Source organism: Myotis daubentonii, chromosome 16 (assembly GCF_963259705.1).
Source record: "Myotis daubentonii chromosome 16, mMyoDau2.1, whole genome shotgun sequence".
In the NCBI taxonomy this organism is placed as follows: domain Eukaryota; kingdom Metazoa; phylum Chordata; class Mammalia; order Chiroptera; family Vespertilionidae; genus Myotis; species Myotis daubentonii.
In genome coordinates this window covers 25,864,210-25,879,136 of record NC_081855.1, presented here as the reverse complement: position 1 = coordinate 25,879,136, position 14,927 = coordinate 25,864,210, and the positions used below count along the sequence as shown (strand labels likewise).

The 14,927-nt window shown below is 54.4% G+C and overlaps 1 protein-coding gene across 1 annotated transcript in view; it reads right to left on the bottom strand.

Annotated features, from left to right (window-relative positions):
• The window catches only part of NOS2 (nitric oxide synthase 2), a 31,116-nt gene that overhangs the window by 701 nt on the left and 15,488 nt on the right, over positions 1-14,927 (bottom strand). The window contains exons 11-25 of the mRNA XM_059669437.1: positions 14,551-14,745; positions 13,523-13,605; positions 13,011-13,155; positions 11,774-11,878; positions 10,838-10,887; positions 10,310-10,484; positions 9,822-9,954; positions 8,938-9,016; positions 7,778-7,959; positions 5,499-5,662; positions 4,316-4,523; positions 2,659-2,746; positions 2,080-2,201; positions 1,629-1,777; positions 524-718 (exon numbers count right to left, since the gene is read on the bottom strand). Of these exons, the coding sequence (XP_059525420.1) occupies positions 524-718; positions 1,629-1,777; positions 2,080-2,201; positions 2,659-2,746; positions 4,316-4,523; positions 5,499-5,662; positions 7,778-7,959; positions 8,938-9,016; positions 9,822-9,954; positions 10,310-10,484; positions 10,838-10,887; positions 11,774-11,878; positions 13,011-13,155; positions 13,523-13,605; positions 14,551-14,745 (2,073 nt within the window). The remainder of the gene's footprint in view (positions 1-523; positions 719-1,628; positions 1,778-2,079; positions 2,202-2,658; positions 2,747-4,315; positions 4,524-5,498; positions 5,663-7,777; positions 7,960-8,937; positions 9,017-9,821; positions 9,955-10,309; positions 10,485-10,837; positions 10,888-11,773; positions 11,879-13,010; positions 13,156-13,522; positions 13,606-14,550; positions 14,746-14,927) is intronic.

Here is a 14,927-nt window from a genome sequence, read left to right as displayed (position 1 = left end):
CCCGTCCCTCCTACACTCATGAGCCATTTCTCTTCCCAATCGTCACGCTTGGGTCATGCTTGAACCTCACTTAGAATCTCTCTCCCCTCCTCTGCCGGCTCAGGGGGGACCTCCTGACCATCTTTCCAGGCTTTATGGTGGACAGAACAGCTGGCCTAGTGCTCTTCCCACAGGAAGCTCCCGGAAATGTGGGCTGTGATATATACACGTGTGGTGAATGCTACGTACTTTCTCCATGTTTAGAAGCAGCGTCACTCTGCACAGGAGCCTGTTAGAGGCTCTGAACGTCTTATCTTAAAGCAGCGTGTCAGCCTTTGTTTACCTGAGCAACCAGACCTGGCTGCACAGTCAGGCTTCTGACAGCCCCTCCAGCTCTGGCCTCCACCACCTCTAGGATTCCTTAGACGTTCATGACTGTGCTGAGCCTGACTCCCCTGGTCCTGGCTCCCCTGGTCCTGGCTCCCCTGACTCTCTGGCCCAGGCCCCTGACCTGCATCCCTGGCCTGCACCCCGGCTGCCATACCTTCAGCTGGAAGAAATAGTCCTCGACCTGCTCCTCACTCAGGCTCAGCCTGGCAGCCACCAGCTGCTTCAGTGTGTGGGCCACATCGCGGGCCATGCGCACGTCCCCACAGACATAGAGGTGGCCTTGCTCCTGGTGGAGCACGTGGAGCACCTGGTCGGCCAGCTGCTGCTGAAGGATGTCTTGAACGTAGACCTGAAAGCAGAGAAGATGGTGAGCCCAGGCCCCGGCTGCTGGGTGGGGAGGGCAGCCAAGTGTGCAGTCAGGCCTGCTGGCCATCGGGAGGCGGCAAGGTGGGTGATGGGCTACAGGCTGAGCACCTCCCCTGTATGGACAGGATCTCTGCCCCCCTCGGCGGAACATTGCACAGGCCTGGGCTGGACCAAGAGAGATGAATTCTAGCCAAAGCCCTGTCCTGAGGCACTGGTGGTCCAGTGGGGTCCTGATGAATTCTGCATTCACCATGCTTCAAAGAGGCATCGATCAAGCACTTGCCCTGCCCAGAGCCCACCTGCCTACACCCCAGAAAAGGGATTCTCTCAGTGCAGACTGCCTGTGGGATCTCCACTGTAATGCAGAGCAGGGCACAGAGTCCTGGGCCCCTCAGTGACATACAAGTCCAGGAGCCAATCGGGGGTCCCAGTTACCTCAGCACTGGGCCTGGAGCACTGGCTCTGGGAGTAGCCCTGATGGGACAAGTTCATAAGCGAGGAGCCAAGAGTCTGTCCCAACTCCCCAGGCTCAAGGGGTAAAGTGTTTCCTGGGCCTGTGATGGGTGCAGTGGCCGCCCTCCAGCCTTGCTGTGATTGTGCATAAAGGGGCCTGGATCACCTCTCCCCAGGCAAGTGAGTTTCGAGGGGAGGATCTCAGCAGGCTGTGCCCGGGGATTAAGCCACCATGTGGCCCTGACTTAGTCCTGAAGGTCTCAGGGCCTGTCTCTTCTCCTGGAAGAGTGAATGGAAGAGCTTCCCAGCATCGCTCTGACAGTAACTGCCTACATTCTAGAGCTGAGAGATGTGAGGGGCGTGTGTGTGGGGAGCCAGGGCACCCACCATAGTCTGTGCTTTTAATGCTCCTCCCACTGCACGGGCAGTTGCCCCATTACCTTGGGCTGGCCAGGCAGACGAGAATAGGCTGTGTGCACCTCATGCAGCACCCCCTTCCGGGCCATCTCCAACATCTCCTCCCGGTAAAGGTGGTCCTCATCTGGGCGCCGGCACCCAAACACCAGGGTCATGTGGCCTCTCTGGAGCCCTGCAAGACCCAGCAGGCTGCAGTTACAAGGGTGGCCACCAGAGGGTGGGCTTCAAAGCCTGGCAAGCTGGCCACCCAACTTGAATTCTCATTTCATTCCTGCAAGTGTCCTATCTAGCACTTTGCCCACCTCACAGATGAGGAAGCTGATGCCTGGGGCATTCATATCACTTGTCCACACAGGCGGAGGCAAACTGGGACGGGGCCAAGCAATGTCTGTGGGCAGTGGCACAACTCTCTTGCAGCTCAGATCTGGCCACCTGGTGCCCCCCATTCCAACACTCAGGACCCCCCAGCTGTACCTTTGTGCTCAGTGTCATGGAGTCGCTGCTGCCAGAAACTGCGGAAGGGAGCGATGCCCGTGCCGGGCCCAATGAGGATGCAAGGACGGGAGGGGTCCTCGGGGAGCTGGAAGCCGCTGGCACTGATGGGGACAGAAAGAGACAGGCCCTAGTCCTCAGACACCATGGGCGGGATGCACATGCAGGACAGAGGCCGGGTAGCTGGGGTGTGTGCTTTGGGCGGTAGTGTTGGGTGGGGGAGGGGCGTCTGGAGAAGACAGTTATCTCAAATTTGATTCCCAAGTCCTGCAGGCAGCTTCATTTCCTCTGGCCTGAGCCACCATCACCTTGCCCTGGGTCCGTTTTAAAGAGGCTGAGCCTCACTGTCCTCTGGGCTTCATCACCACTGTCATCTCCATCCCTGCTAGAGTCCTGGCCATGTTCTCTAGCCAGGAGGTAGAATGGAGGCCCCGGTGACCCCTATGCCTTCTTTATGGGCCAAGGGGTCCAGAGTGGCACCTACACCCAGGTCCCTCCCTTTCAACCCCAAACTCCCAGAACCAGTGGTCCCACCGCATACAGAATGGAGGGGGTACTTACCTTCTTACAAAACAGGGCACTGGGTCTTGGGGTTTCAGGCTGCTGAGCCATGTGCTGCAGACACCGTGGTGCAGGGGACCCTGGTCATCTGCAGGGACAGCACAGACCTGACCAACATAGCCCCACCCCCAACCCCCGGTGTGTGAACTGCCCCAGTGGCTCCTGGAACTCCGTGGGCTTTAATATGGGAGCTGTTTTTCTACTGGTTCTGAGGCCCGCCCTTCATATACTCAGAGCTGGTGAACGTGGAACGGGACGTAGAGAGCAGGCAAGCCTCTCCTTTGGCCACTGCAGAAATTGAGTCTCAGAGGGACAGTGACTTGTACAAGGCCACTCAGGTAGCAGCAGAAGCAGGCCGCAGCTCAGCTTCCCTGACCCCTACTCCAATGCTCCTTCTAAGAGTTTCTCCAGGGACCCTCGCAGCCACCACTTGGCTCCAATGACAATTGCTCAAAGGGGCCCTTGGGGGTGGCTACAGTCACTGCCCCAGAGTGTCTTCCCCAATACAGTCCTGACTGGCAGGAAGCCTGGGTGATGGACTACCTCCTGAGCATTCTGGTCGGTTCTGACATCTGTGTGTGGCCCCTCCTTGACTTGTGGAAACCCCAGCTTTTTCTGGGTACATTCCTTTCCCAATGGCCCAGAATTTAAGGAACCTCCAATCAACTTGAGAAGTCCCTTTGGTTTTCCTCTGGATGGAATCTTGCTCTCATGGAACATGCCTGCCTCTCCTCTCCTGGGCTGAGGACTGAGCTGGGGCCTGTGCGACATTGTCTAGCACAGCAAATGGTCTCTGCCCGGAGATCAGAACTGTGTGACTGCGCTGCTCAGAGCACAGAGGGCTCAGAGGTGTGTGCTGGCTCCCCTGCTTTGGCGCCCCAGGCAATGCTCTGTTACCAAGGGCAAGGCACGGGCACAGTCCATCCAGGGGGGAGCCAAGCCCACTGGACAAGGTTTTGGACCTTCAAGTCTGTGTCGGTCCATCCCCCATCCCCTGACCTCATGGCACCCTTCTTGGCACCTCCACAGTGACAACTGTCTATTTCTGCGGGTCTCTCTTCATTGCACCCTCTCAATGGGAAGCTCCATGAGGGCAGAGGCTCCGTGTGCAGTATTTCCACACTGACCATGGTGCCAAGGGTAGAGAAGTATGGGACAAATCATTGCTGAATGAGTGTGTGAAGGGATGAACAATCAAGGCAGACTCTGCCCTGTATTCAGGCTGGACTATCAGGAAAACTGAGAATCATCGGGCTCCCACTAAGTATTGGGTGTTTCCCACCTTTGATCTCATTAAGTTGCCCCAATAGAAGCAGGACTGCAAAGCGGAGTAGGGTGGTTAAGAATTTGGTCCCTGCAGACGACCTGGGTGTGAATCTCAGGTCTCTGCTTGCTAATGGTGTGACTTTGAACAAGTGGCCTCAGTTTCCTCACCTGTAAAAAGCACACAGTAGCCATCTCACACGACTACTGATGATACGCATACAAAGGGGCGAGCTCAGTGCCTGGTTCAGAGTAACCTCTGCCACACACCTCCTACTGCTGTAACAGCTCTGCAGGTGGGTGTTCACTGACGAGACCAAAGCTCAGACACATTGAACAGCTGCCCAGTAAGTAGCAGAGTGGGACTGCACCAAAGCCTCTGCCCCGGCCTTACCTCGGGTGCGGTAGGTGAGCACGGCCACGGTGAGGTGGACCTCCGTGGGGGTGCGGTCCCTGGAGGAGCTGATGGAGTAGTACCGGGGTTTCAGGACAGGGAGCTGGGAGACCAGGAAGCTGGCAGATACGCGCAGGGACGGGAACTCCTCCAGCACCTCCAGGAATGTGGGACTGTTGGTGAACTTCCACGTGTTGTACTCTGAGGGCTGGAAGGTAAGGGCAGTGTGAGCACCTGCCCCACTCCGAGGGAAAAGGCTGTCACAGTCCAGGTTTCATTCGTATGTGCGTTCATTCATTCATTCAATTCATTCCCCCCCCTCAACAAAGACTTGGAGCTGTCCAGGGTGCTGAGACTACCAAGCTGGAGAGACTCTATTTCCTGTCCTGAAAGAACACAGGCCAGTGAGTAGCATTGATCTCACTTTTGTGCTGAGAACTTCACTGTCAGCAACTTGTGGGCAAGAGCCAAATCTTTATTATAATCTCACTTGGAACCATGCAGACCTGGATTCAGATCTTGACTGGATGCTTGTCTTAGAGCTGTGGGATCCTGTCCCAATTGCTTAACCTCTGTGAAATGAGGAGGGCATCACCTACTTTCTTGTATTAAGTGAGAAAATGTGAGCCAAGTTACAGCAGCACAGTCTCAGGATAATGGCAGTGGAGGTGTCTGGAATCACGATAATTAGCAATAATGATGATATAATAATGACATCCAGTCACAAAGACTTTCACAAAGACTTGGACCTAGAAAGTTGCAGGTGGGTTAATGCATTCTCTTATTAATTTATTAATTCAACCACCCATCTGTCACTATGCCCATTTATCCATTCAGCTACGCCATCCTTCCCCCAACACTTTCTACGTCCCAGGCTTGTCTCAGGCTCGTCCAAGATTTGGAAATACAAAGACAAGACACAGTGGCTCACTTTCCCTAGCTAATTTCTGAGGCCATGCACTTTGGTTGCATCCTGCACACACTCAGAAAGATCCAGCTTACTCAACACAATTGTGTCTAGAAATGGGATGGGACAGGATGCCTGACTTCCCACCTGACTTTGGCAAGTCTCGCTTTGGACAGCTGGGTGGATCCCACTTGGAGGTGAAAGGCCAGCTCTGAGCTCTGGCTTCCCCCAACTCCAGGACCTGCCACTGCCCCACCCAGCAGCCCCGAACTTCACCTGGCACAGGGTCTCTAGCCTCTGCCTCTCCAGTTCTTCTGTGGCCAGCTGAGCCAGCTTTCGGAGCAGCAGCTGGGTTGGGGGCGTGGTGATGTCCAGGAAGTAGGTGAGGGCCTGGCTGAGGGAGCAGGGAGGCAGTCGCTTGTCCCTGACCCAGTAGCTGCCTGGAATACAGTCAGGATGGAAAAGGTCCCTTTTAGGTTTCCCAGAGGGTGATGAGGCTCTGGGGCAGACCCCCTCCTCCTTCCAGCTGCAGAGGAGAGAAGACACTGAAGTTCTGGCTCCAGGAACAGCAACAGGGCTCATGTGCCCAATTCATGTGCAGGAAGATGGACTCAGATGTATAGGTGCAGGGAAGGCTGACCAACAGCCCTCCAAAGAGCATCCATGGTGACTCAATCCTATAAACTAAGTATGCACCAGAGTCCAGTCCCTCTCACCCAGGCCTGATACCCACAGGTGGATTACAGGCTCACAGTGACTAAGTCCACCAAAGACTGGTGTACGCCCAGAGGCCACTTATTCATTTAGAGAAGAGCCCAGGACTGCAGTCCCCTGGGGTCCTATACTGGGAGGTGCTAGGAGAGCCGCCAATCACCCTGAGTGACGTGGTGAGTCTCAAGGAGTCCTGAGGGGCTCTATACAGGGGGGTCACAGCATGGATGCTGGGGCCAGTAGATGTGGGTTCAGACTCTGGCTCCCCACTTACTAGCTGGGTGACCAAACTCTCTGAGCCTTGGATTCCACCTCTGTGAAATGGATGTAATCACACAACTTGTCTTGCTGGGTTTGTATGAGCATTGAATGAAATAGTGCAGTGTGATAGCTGGTACAGCGTCTGGGACACAGGTGCTCAATAAATGTTAGGTAAAAGTATTAGTATTGCATTGTTTCATCTAGACCCAAGGCCCGATGAACCGCATCTGTCTTCCTACAGTCACAAGGACATCTCTGTCCCCTCAACCCAGAGTGTCAGGCTCTCTCACATTCTCCAGGACATTGGGGTCCAATGCCAGCCTTTGCTCCTCTGACCCCGGCTTTCTGATTTTGGCCCCTCTCTTTAGGGGGGACACATTCCTGACAGTGTCATTATCACCAGGGAAGCTAAGGCCAGGGAGCTAGTCCTAAGGCTGGGAGGCCCGAGATGGTAGATTTCACTCGTTTACCTCTCCTCCTGCCTGTCACCCTGTGCTGTGCTCTCCACGTGGACGGAGGGCCTCCCCTTTGCACAGGAAACGGGTGCCCTGGGGCCTCCCAGGGGCAGTGTCATCTCCCGGTGAGGATGGCCAGGAGGAGCCACACTCTCCATGAGCCCTGCTCACTGCCTGGGAGGGTGGGAAACCAGACCCTTGGTGGGGCTGCAGTATGACATTAGAATGCCATGAAAATGTGAAGAGGTTATATATTTGGGGATCTGAGGAGGCTCCTGTGGTGTATTCTCTGACTTCTGGACAGATGTTCATTAGCCTGTGAGGAATGAACCTCCCTCCATTCCTGCGTTTATTTGGTGCCAGGAATTGTGGGGAAGGTTGCATTTGTATCCACTCATCTGTTCCTCACAACAAGCCTACAGGGAAAGCTCTTAGCATCTCTATTTTAGAGAAAAAAAATAAAGCCTTGAGTGATTAATCCATATGCCCAAGGTCACATTGCTGGACCAGGGACTTGAACCTTCAAACCTCACCATTTTTACAGTTTCCACATTTCTCTCTTATGTCACCATGCAAGCTGCACATATATGCCTTCGGTGGGGCCTCAAGAGGCAGTGCATGTAAAATGCTGGCATATAGTCATTACCCAAGTGCCAGCTGCTACTGCCACTGTTATAATAATTATGATGAATAACATCCTTGCATATCGCCCTCCTGTACTAGGTGGTGAGCTCTCTGAGGGCAGACACCAAGGCTCATTCATTTATTCGCCCAGGGCCTGTCTGTTATATAGACGAAACCACTTAAAATTTCGATAGAAAAATAAAGGAATCAGTCAATCATTTAAAAAGTGGCCAGTTAAGCAAAGGAATGAAGGGAAAAGGCTTTCTTGTCTCTGATGTTGGGCAGATGGTCCCAAAGAAGCACCCTGTTTGCTGGCCTGCCACCTGGCTGAGAACTGTTTGTAAGGTGCAGGCTTGGGCGTGGCCTCCCTCCCCCCACCCCAAGCAGGAAGGGGAGGGTTAGCTGCCTACAGTGCAGGTCCAGGCCCAGCCCATCAGCTGGTTGGGGGGGTCGGTGGGAGGATGTTGGGGCTGCCTCAGCAGAGGGTCCGTGTAGAGGACTCACCGGTCTCGCTGAGGGTCTCCAGGCACACGGGTTGGTGGGGTGTGGGGCCGTCCACCACTCGCTCCAAAATGCCTTGAACCAGGGCTGGCTGGTTGCTTGGGAAAACCCCCAGGTGCTCTCCAGGCTGGTAGCTGAGGCCTGGGCTGCCCTCGCAGGAGAGTTCCACCAGGAGCGTGGTGCGGCTGGAAATGGGGAGGAAAAGCCCCTGGTAACCCACCAGGACTTCCTCCTGAGCTCCCGGCAGGTGGGCCACTTTCCCCCCGGAAATACGCCCTCCTTTCATTTTCCTGCCTGGTTCCATGAGCATGGTCACCAGCACCCTCCCCTCCCCCCTGCCCCGTGGCTAGGGCACCCAGAGGGACCTGAGGCTGGGCAGACTTGAGGCTTCTCCGTGGGGAGAGGATGGGCTGCACGCCCCCTGTGCAGTCCTCCCAAGCCCACGAGGGCTTGACCACAGACTCTGCCTAATGAAAGCATCCCTCCAGGAGAGATGGAGGCAAATCCGGTTCTTGCTAGAACAAAGCCCAGTTTTGCTAATGAATGGGGAGGACAGCACAGAGAAACAAAACCTACAGAGAATCCACAGCATGGGCCTACTCTGGCGGGAAAGTCCTTCCCTGCTAGACTTTTCCTGAAAGTTCTTAAGGAAGAGCCAAATGGCCCTAGCTGGTTTGGCTCAGTGGATAGAGCATCGGCCTGTGGGCTGAAGGGTCCCGGGTTCGATTCTGGTCAAGGGCACATGCCTGGGTTTTGGCTCGATCCCCAGTAGGGGGCATGCAGGAGGCAGCCAATCGATGATTCTCTCTCATCATTGATGTTTCTATCTCTCTCTCCCTCTCCCTTTCTCTCTGAAATCAATAAAAATATATATATATTTTAAAAAGAGCCAAATGGTTGAATTTCTCTTGCCCCCCTTTTTGGTGAGAGAGTTAAGTGGCAAAGGGCAGGAAGTGAGGCAGGCCCCCAGTTGGGAAACTGGCCCAGGATGAATGGAGACCAGACGTAGAGGCGCTGGTGGCCATGGGGTTACTGGTCAAGCCGGCCCTCACTGCTAATGCCAGTGGACACAGCTCTCTTCTCAAAGACTGACTTGCCCTGCACTTCCTTTCATTAAAATGAAACCCATGGACCATCACCCAGAGCCCTGTGCTCTACCCTACCTGGATTTGGGGCTCTGTAGATTCTGCCGCGATTTGAGCTTCATGGTGAACACATTCTTGGCGTGCATTCCGCTGAGGGCTGTGGGGACAGAGAGGCGGTGAGATGGCCAATGGCTCCCAATCACCTGTGGGGCAGCCGCCATGTGCCCGAGTCAATGCCATCCGGACACTGCCCTCGGGAGGTCTCGCTGAGGGCATGGGAGGGTTTTCTTTCCTTTTCCCCACCGTGTCTCTGAGTCATAAATGAGGACCTTTGGTCTGACCCAGGGTGGTTGTGCTGCTGCTGGGTGTTGAGAAATATAACTCAGATGCCCAAATATGGGGATTCCGAGCACATCCTGGACCCACAGGAGAGCATCGTGGAAGCCGGGGACCTCCTAAACAAGCAGAAATCTGCAGGACCATCAGACGCATGGGACAACAAAAGGGGGAGCTCGAAGGCATGGCATCTGGCACCACTGAGAGTTCACAGGCTGCAGAATGTTCTGGAATTGCCTCTGCAGAATGTTCTTGACCACATGCTGGCGACTCACATCGCCTCCCTGAAGTTGATTTTCTCTGTGCCTGTCTTGTAGGATGAGTGTCATGGCTCGCTTAGAGCCGGTGGGCAAAGAGCCCAGCACAGTGCCTGGCACACAGGAGGCCCTCCGTTGGTGTGGCCCCCTTCTCTCTCCACCTCCCTCCCAGGGCTTCCTCCTTAAGTGGCCTCCCTCAGGGACGAAGCAAGGCCTCGATTCTGGCACCCCAACCGGCTCTTGGAGGCAACAAGAGAGAGACGCCTGGTAGCCCTCGGCCAGCTGCCCCTGTTCAGAGGGTCCCGTGCTCAAAGACCCTACCGGGCAGGAAGGGCCAACCAGCCCCGTGTGGTGCAGGGAAGCAGGTACCTTTGTTGAGGTCCAAAGGCTGAGAGTCCCGCACGAGCCGGTAGTGGTGCGGGTCCCAGGTCACATTGGTGGTGTAGAGCTTGGGGATCTGAATGCGGTGTTTGCCTTGGACATCGAACGCCTCACAGGCTGCCTGGAAGGAGACAGAGGGAATCCGTGTTCGTGAGCGCCCTCGTCATCAGCGGCACCACCACCACTAGGGAAAGGCTTTGCTTAAGGGAGGAGTTTGCTAAATCAGGAGTCAAACCTCAGGCAACAACGACCTGAACTGTGTGGTCCCCATCCCCAAGCTCTGTCCCCAACAAGACCAGGCTGTCAAGAGGCGCTGGATAGTCAGAGGGGAAGAGATCTTAAACCAAAGCTCCCAGGAGTCAGGGAGGTGTCCTGCTACCTTCTCCTACCCAGGGACACAGGCCTAAAGTGGAGCTCTTCCGGGGGCACCACTGCGCCCTGTCCGTGCTGTGGGGCAGCACCAGCTGTGAACTGACCTTGAAGGTTTGCACGGCCCAGCTGCGGAAGGCCTCTTCCTGCCCACTGAGCTCGTCCCCTTCCCCCGTGGGGGTGAGCTGAGACGCTCCCAGGTGGGACAACTTCTGGTCGACATCATGAGCGAAGGCGCAGAACTGAGGGTACATGCTGGAACCGAGGCCAAACACGGCATACCTGCCCGAGGAGGACACACACACAGAGGCTGGAGTGAGCCAGCCATGCAAGCATCTCCCAGCAGCACCAACAGCCCACAGGCCGGGCGCAGGCACTTCCAGTGCAGCCCGGCACAGGGCCCAATAGTGGATGCCCCCTTCTGGGCTTCCCTAGCGCCAGAAGCTTGTCACGAACTCCATGAACAGCCCTAAGTTTGGCCTGCAGACCTGTAAGAGGGGCGTGGATTCCCTGGCTTGAGGACAGGCTCTTTCCAGGCCTGGACACCCCAGAGAGGACCCTCGAATACATGCCCAGTGCCAGACTCTGGGCCCGTCAGGCAGGGCTTGGACAAGAAGGGGTGGGAACAGCCTTACCTGAACTTGTTGGTGAGCTCTTTCAGCATGAAGAGGGATTTCTTCAGTTTCTAGAAAGAGAAAGAACCACAAAGTCCTCAGGACAGGATTCATAAAAGCAACTGCTGCTTCTTTCTTCTAGTGGCCCTTTCAGAACCGGCCACATCTGAGAGAAGGTTCAAGATCCACAAATGCAAGTTGGTTGATGTGTACCTGGCTGGGGCTCAGGGACAAGTCCAGCCTTAGCCACTCATGTGGCCTTGACCCTCAGTGGGGGGCCCGGAAACAGCCCAGCCCCCACCCCACCCAGCCTTGTAGAGGGTTTCCTGATGGGGGCGTGAGTGAGCCCCGCTTCCTGTTTGGAACCTGGTGAGAGCAACAACTGTTCCTGTTTTTTCTAAAATAACCCTGATTTCCCAGGAACTCAAGATAATTTTAGGTGGTACATGACCTAGCAGATATAGTGTCAGATCTCCTGGTAAGATAGTATTCTCTCCTCTGTAATTTATTTTTCAGTTATTCCCATTTCAACTTTTTGTTGTTGTGGTTCTCTTAAACACTAGGGAGAAAGTCTCACATTGGTAGTAATGGAGCCTTAACACCTCTCTAATACTTGCCTACTATTTTTTTTTTTAACCCTAAGCAAGCCATGGTCGGCTAATAGTATCTAGCTAAAACTCAATAACTCTGTTTGGCTTTCATTGGATTTGTGAGAGTGAGATAGAGTTTCCTTTAAACATGAATTGTTGAATTTGAAAGGTAGGTCAGTTTGCTGAAATCCATTAAGTATGTCGTAGGAAAGGTGACACATGCATATGGCGATCACTACGAAGAACACAGGCAAATGAGTGATCTGAGCACTCACCCCCAAGTGTCCTCCTCAGGATATGCTAAACCCCCACATCCCTTCCTTGGGCCCTACCACCCCCCCAGACCCCTGGGACCTGGGCCACCTACCGCTCCATTGCCGGGGGAGTCTCCGTTCCCAAAGGTGCTGGTCACCACCAGCAGCAGCTGCTCCTCCTCCAGGCTGCTCAGCCTGTACTCGTCCATGCAGAGAACCTGCATGGCACCGAGGGTGGGCATCAGCCCTGGTTCCCAGGCTGGAGCCCTCTGTGCCCTCCCCAGACACCCTGTGCTTTCAGGCCCTTAGCCCCCTTCATCACCCAGGCCCCCCGCCTCCCCCCAGCACAGGTGTGGCACAGAGAAGGCGAGTGCCTAACAAATCCGTCAGATAAACCCCCTTGAATACACGGCCTCAATCCTCCCTGCCTCCAGCCCCACCTCCAGCACGTCAGCAAGCCCTGGGGGGGGGGGGGCGGGGGTCTGCCTCCAAACTACTGCCCGGCCCAGATCAAAACACTTCCACCACTTCCGCGGCTATTTTGGATTTTTAGTGCGTGGACGTGTCTTCCACAAAAATGGGGTGAGCAGGTTACAAAAATGACAACTCCTCTGGCACCTCCGGAACGCAGACACTTTGCCTGACGCTAATGTCAGGGGAAGGGTGTCACGGCCTCGCTCCTACCCGGGCCCACCCGCCCCGGGAGGCCAGCAAGGGTGAAGAATGGCGTCCAGCACTGACGGGATGGGTGAGCCACCCTCTGGGGTTTTATTTCTCTGCATTTTATTCACCCTTTGCCTCCTTCACACTCAGCACTGCACCCTGTAGGGAAGGTGTGCAGTGAACGGCAATAAAATTCATCTAGAGCAGCTCATGGAAACTGCGACTGGGGCTCATTAGGAAAGTGTTTCTCGCCCGACCAGTGTGCTCAGTGGTTGGGCATCGACCCATGATCCAGGAGGTCAGGGTTCAATTCCTGGTCAGGGCACATGCCCGGGTTGTGGGCTAGATCCCCAGCGAGGGCATACAGGAGGCAGCTAATCAATGATTCCCTCTCATCATTGATGTTTCTATCTCTTTCTCCCTTCCTCTCTAAAATAATATATATATATATATATATATATATTTTTAAGAAAGTGTTTCTCAATCTGCATTCCCTGGAACACTCTGAAAAACGTATCAACTGTGTAAGTTTGAGAACCCCTGGACACACCTATCCTCCTATGTGTGATTTACAACGTAGAGCCACACATCCAGGCTCTGAGACATCCTGGAGCAGAGCACTCTGACTTTCCCAGACTTCCCTGAACACAGGCAGGGGAATGGCACATGTCCAGCCGGGTCAGGTACCTTGGGGTTGAAGGCACAGCTGAACAAAGCCCCTAGGTCCTGGGCCAGCGTTTCCGATTTTCCCGTCTCCGTCGCAAAGAGGATGGTGGCTCTGACTCGGGACGCCATGGTCTTGCGCATCAGCATAGAGGCGAAGAGCACGGCTCTGTGCGGACAGACAGACAGATACTGTGCCGGGTCATCCTTCCAGAGGGAGATGGGGGCCAGGAAGGTAGGAGGGGACAGTGTTTAAAGTGGGCAGATTGAGTTAAAAGAACCCACGTTTCTCACCAGCTATCAACCCTGACTCGCCACCTTCTCCTGCCCTCACCCACTCCGCCTGCTGCTTAGCCCCTTTGGGAAAATGGAGGAGAGAGGAGGTTGGGACAATAGCGACAGGCGACCCTTAGAATTGGTGTGGGGACCTCTGGGAGCCCAACTCCATCAAGATCACTTCTTTGTTCCCTGCCCTTCAAGGCCTAGAGGGCAGGCTGACTGGAGGGAAGATGTCAACACGGGCCACTCCCACTTACTTAACCAGGACTTGAAACCGAATCTCTCTTCTCCGGGGCCTCCGCTTCCCGTCCTGCCAGACGTGGGTTTTCCAGGCCTCCACCTTCAGGAAAGAAGGCAGATGTGAGAGCCAGGCAGGCCCGAGCTCAGCATGGACTTGGGAATGCTGGTTGAGAGCATCAACCCATGAACCAAGATTTCCCCCATTGGATTCCTATTCAGGGCACATGCCCGGATTGCGGGCTCCATCCCCGGTAGTGGGTATGCAAGAGGCAGCCAATCAATGTCTCTCTCTCTCTCTCTCTCTCTCTCTCTCTCTCTCTCTCTCATCGATGTTTCCATCTCTCTCTCTAAAATCAATAAAAACATATATTTTTTTAAAATATATTTTATTGATTTCTTACAGAGAGGAAGTGAGAGAGACAGAGAGCTAGAAACATCGATGAGAGAGAAACATCGATCAGCTGCCTCCTGCACATCCCCCACTGGGGATGTGCCCGCAACCCAGGTACATGCCCTTGACCGGAATCGAACCTGGGACCTTTCAGTCCGCAGGCCAACGCTCTATCCTCTGAGCCAAACCGGTTTCGGCAAAAACATATTTTTTTAAAAAAAGAATACCTTGCCCTAACCGGTTTGGCTCAGTGGATAGAGCGTCGGCCTGCAGACTCAAGGGTCCCAGGTTAGATTCCAGTCAAGGGCATGTACCTTGATTGCGGGCACATGCCCAGTAGGAAGTGTGCAGGAGGCAGCTGATCGATGTTTCTCTCTCATCGATGTTTCTAACTCTCTATCCCTCTCTGTAAACAATTAATAAAATATATTTTTTAAAAAAAGAATACCTTTATAAAATAAATAAAAAGCATTAAGAATGTCTGTGTTCTTGGTCCTTCCCCATATGTCCTGCACGAGCGAGCATGCTCATGCACACATGGATACACACGCATACACATGCATGCACGTGCACATACATGCACACATGTGCAGACACACACTGTCTCTACCCCTGAGCCCCCAAGACAGAGTGAAGAGGAAAGCCCTCTGTTACCTGGTAGTAGTAGAAAGGGGACAGAACATAGTTTAACATCTCCTGGTGGAACACGGGGGTGATGCTGCCAGAAATGGGGGGCACCAGCCAAATCCAGTCGGCAGGGCAGCCCCCTCGGGACCGGTACTCATTCTGCATGTACTTCATGAAGGACTCTGCAGCTGAGTGGTGGTCCATGATGGTCACATTTTGCTTCTAAATCAGAAGGAGGCAAGAGGGGGAGTTGAGACAAAGGACAGGGGAATCAGGAGAGTGGTCGGTTGACTGCAGGGTTCCCAGGTAAACCCTGGGAGGCCTGGAAATCTGTAAAATGTGACAGCAATTCCTTCTGGTCCCCTCCTCGTGGCTGAAAATAAATATCCAAAGGAAGGCACGCC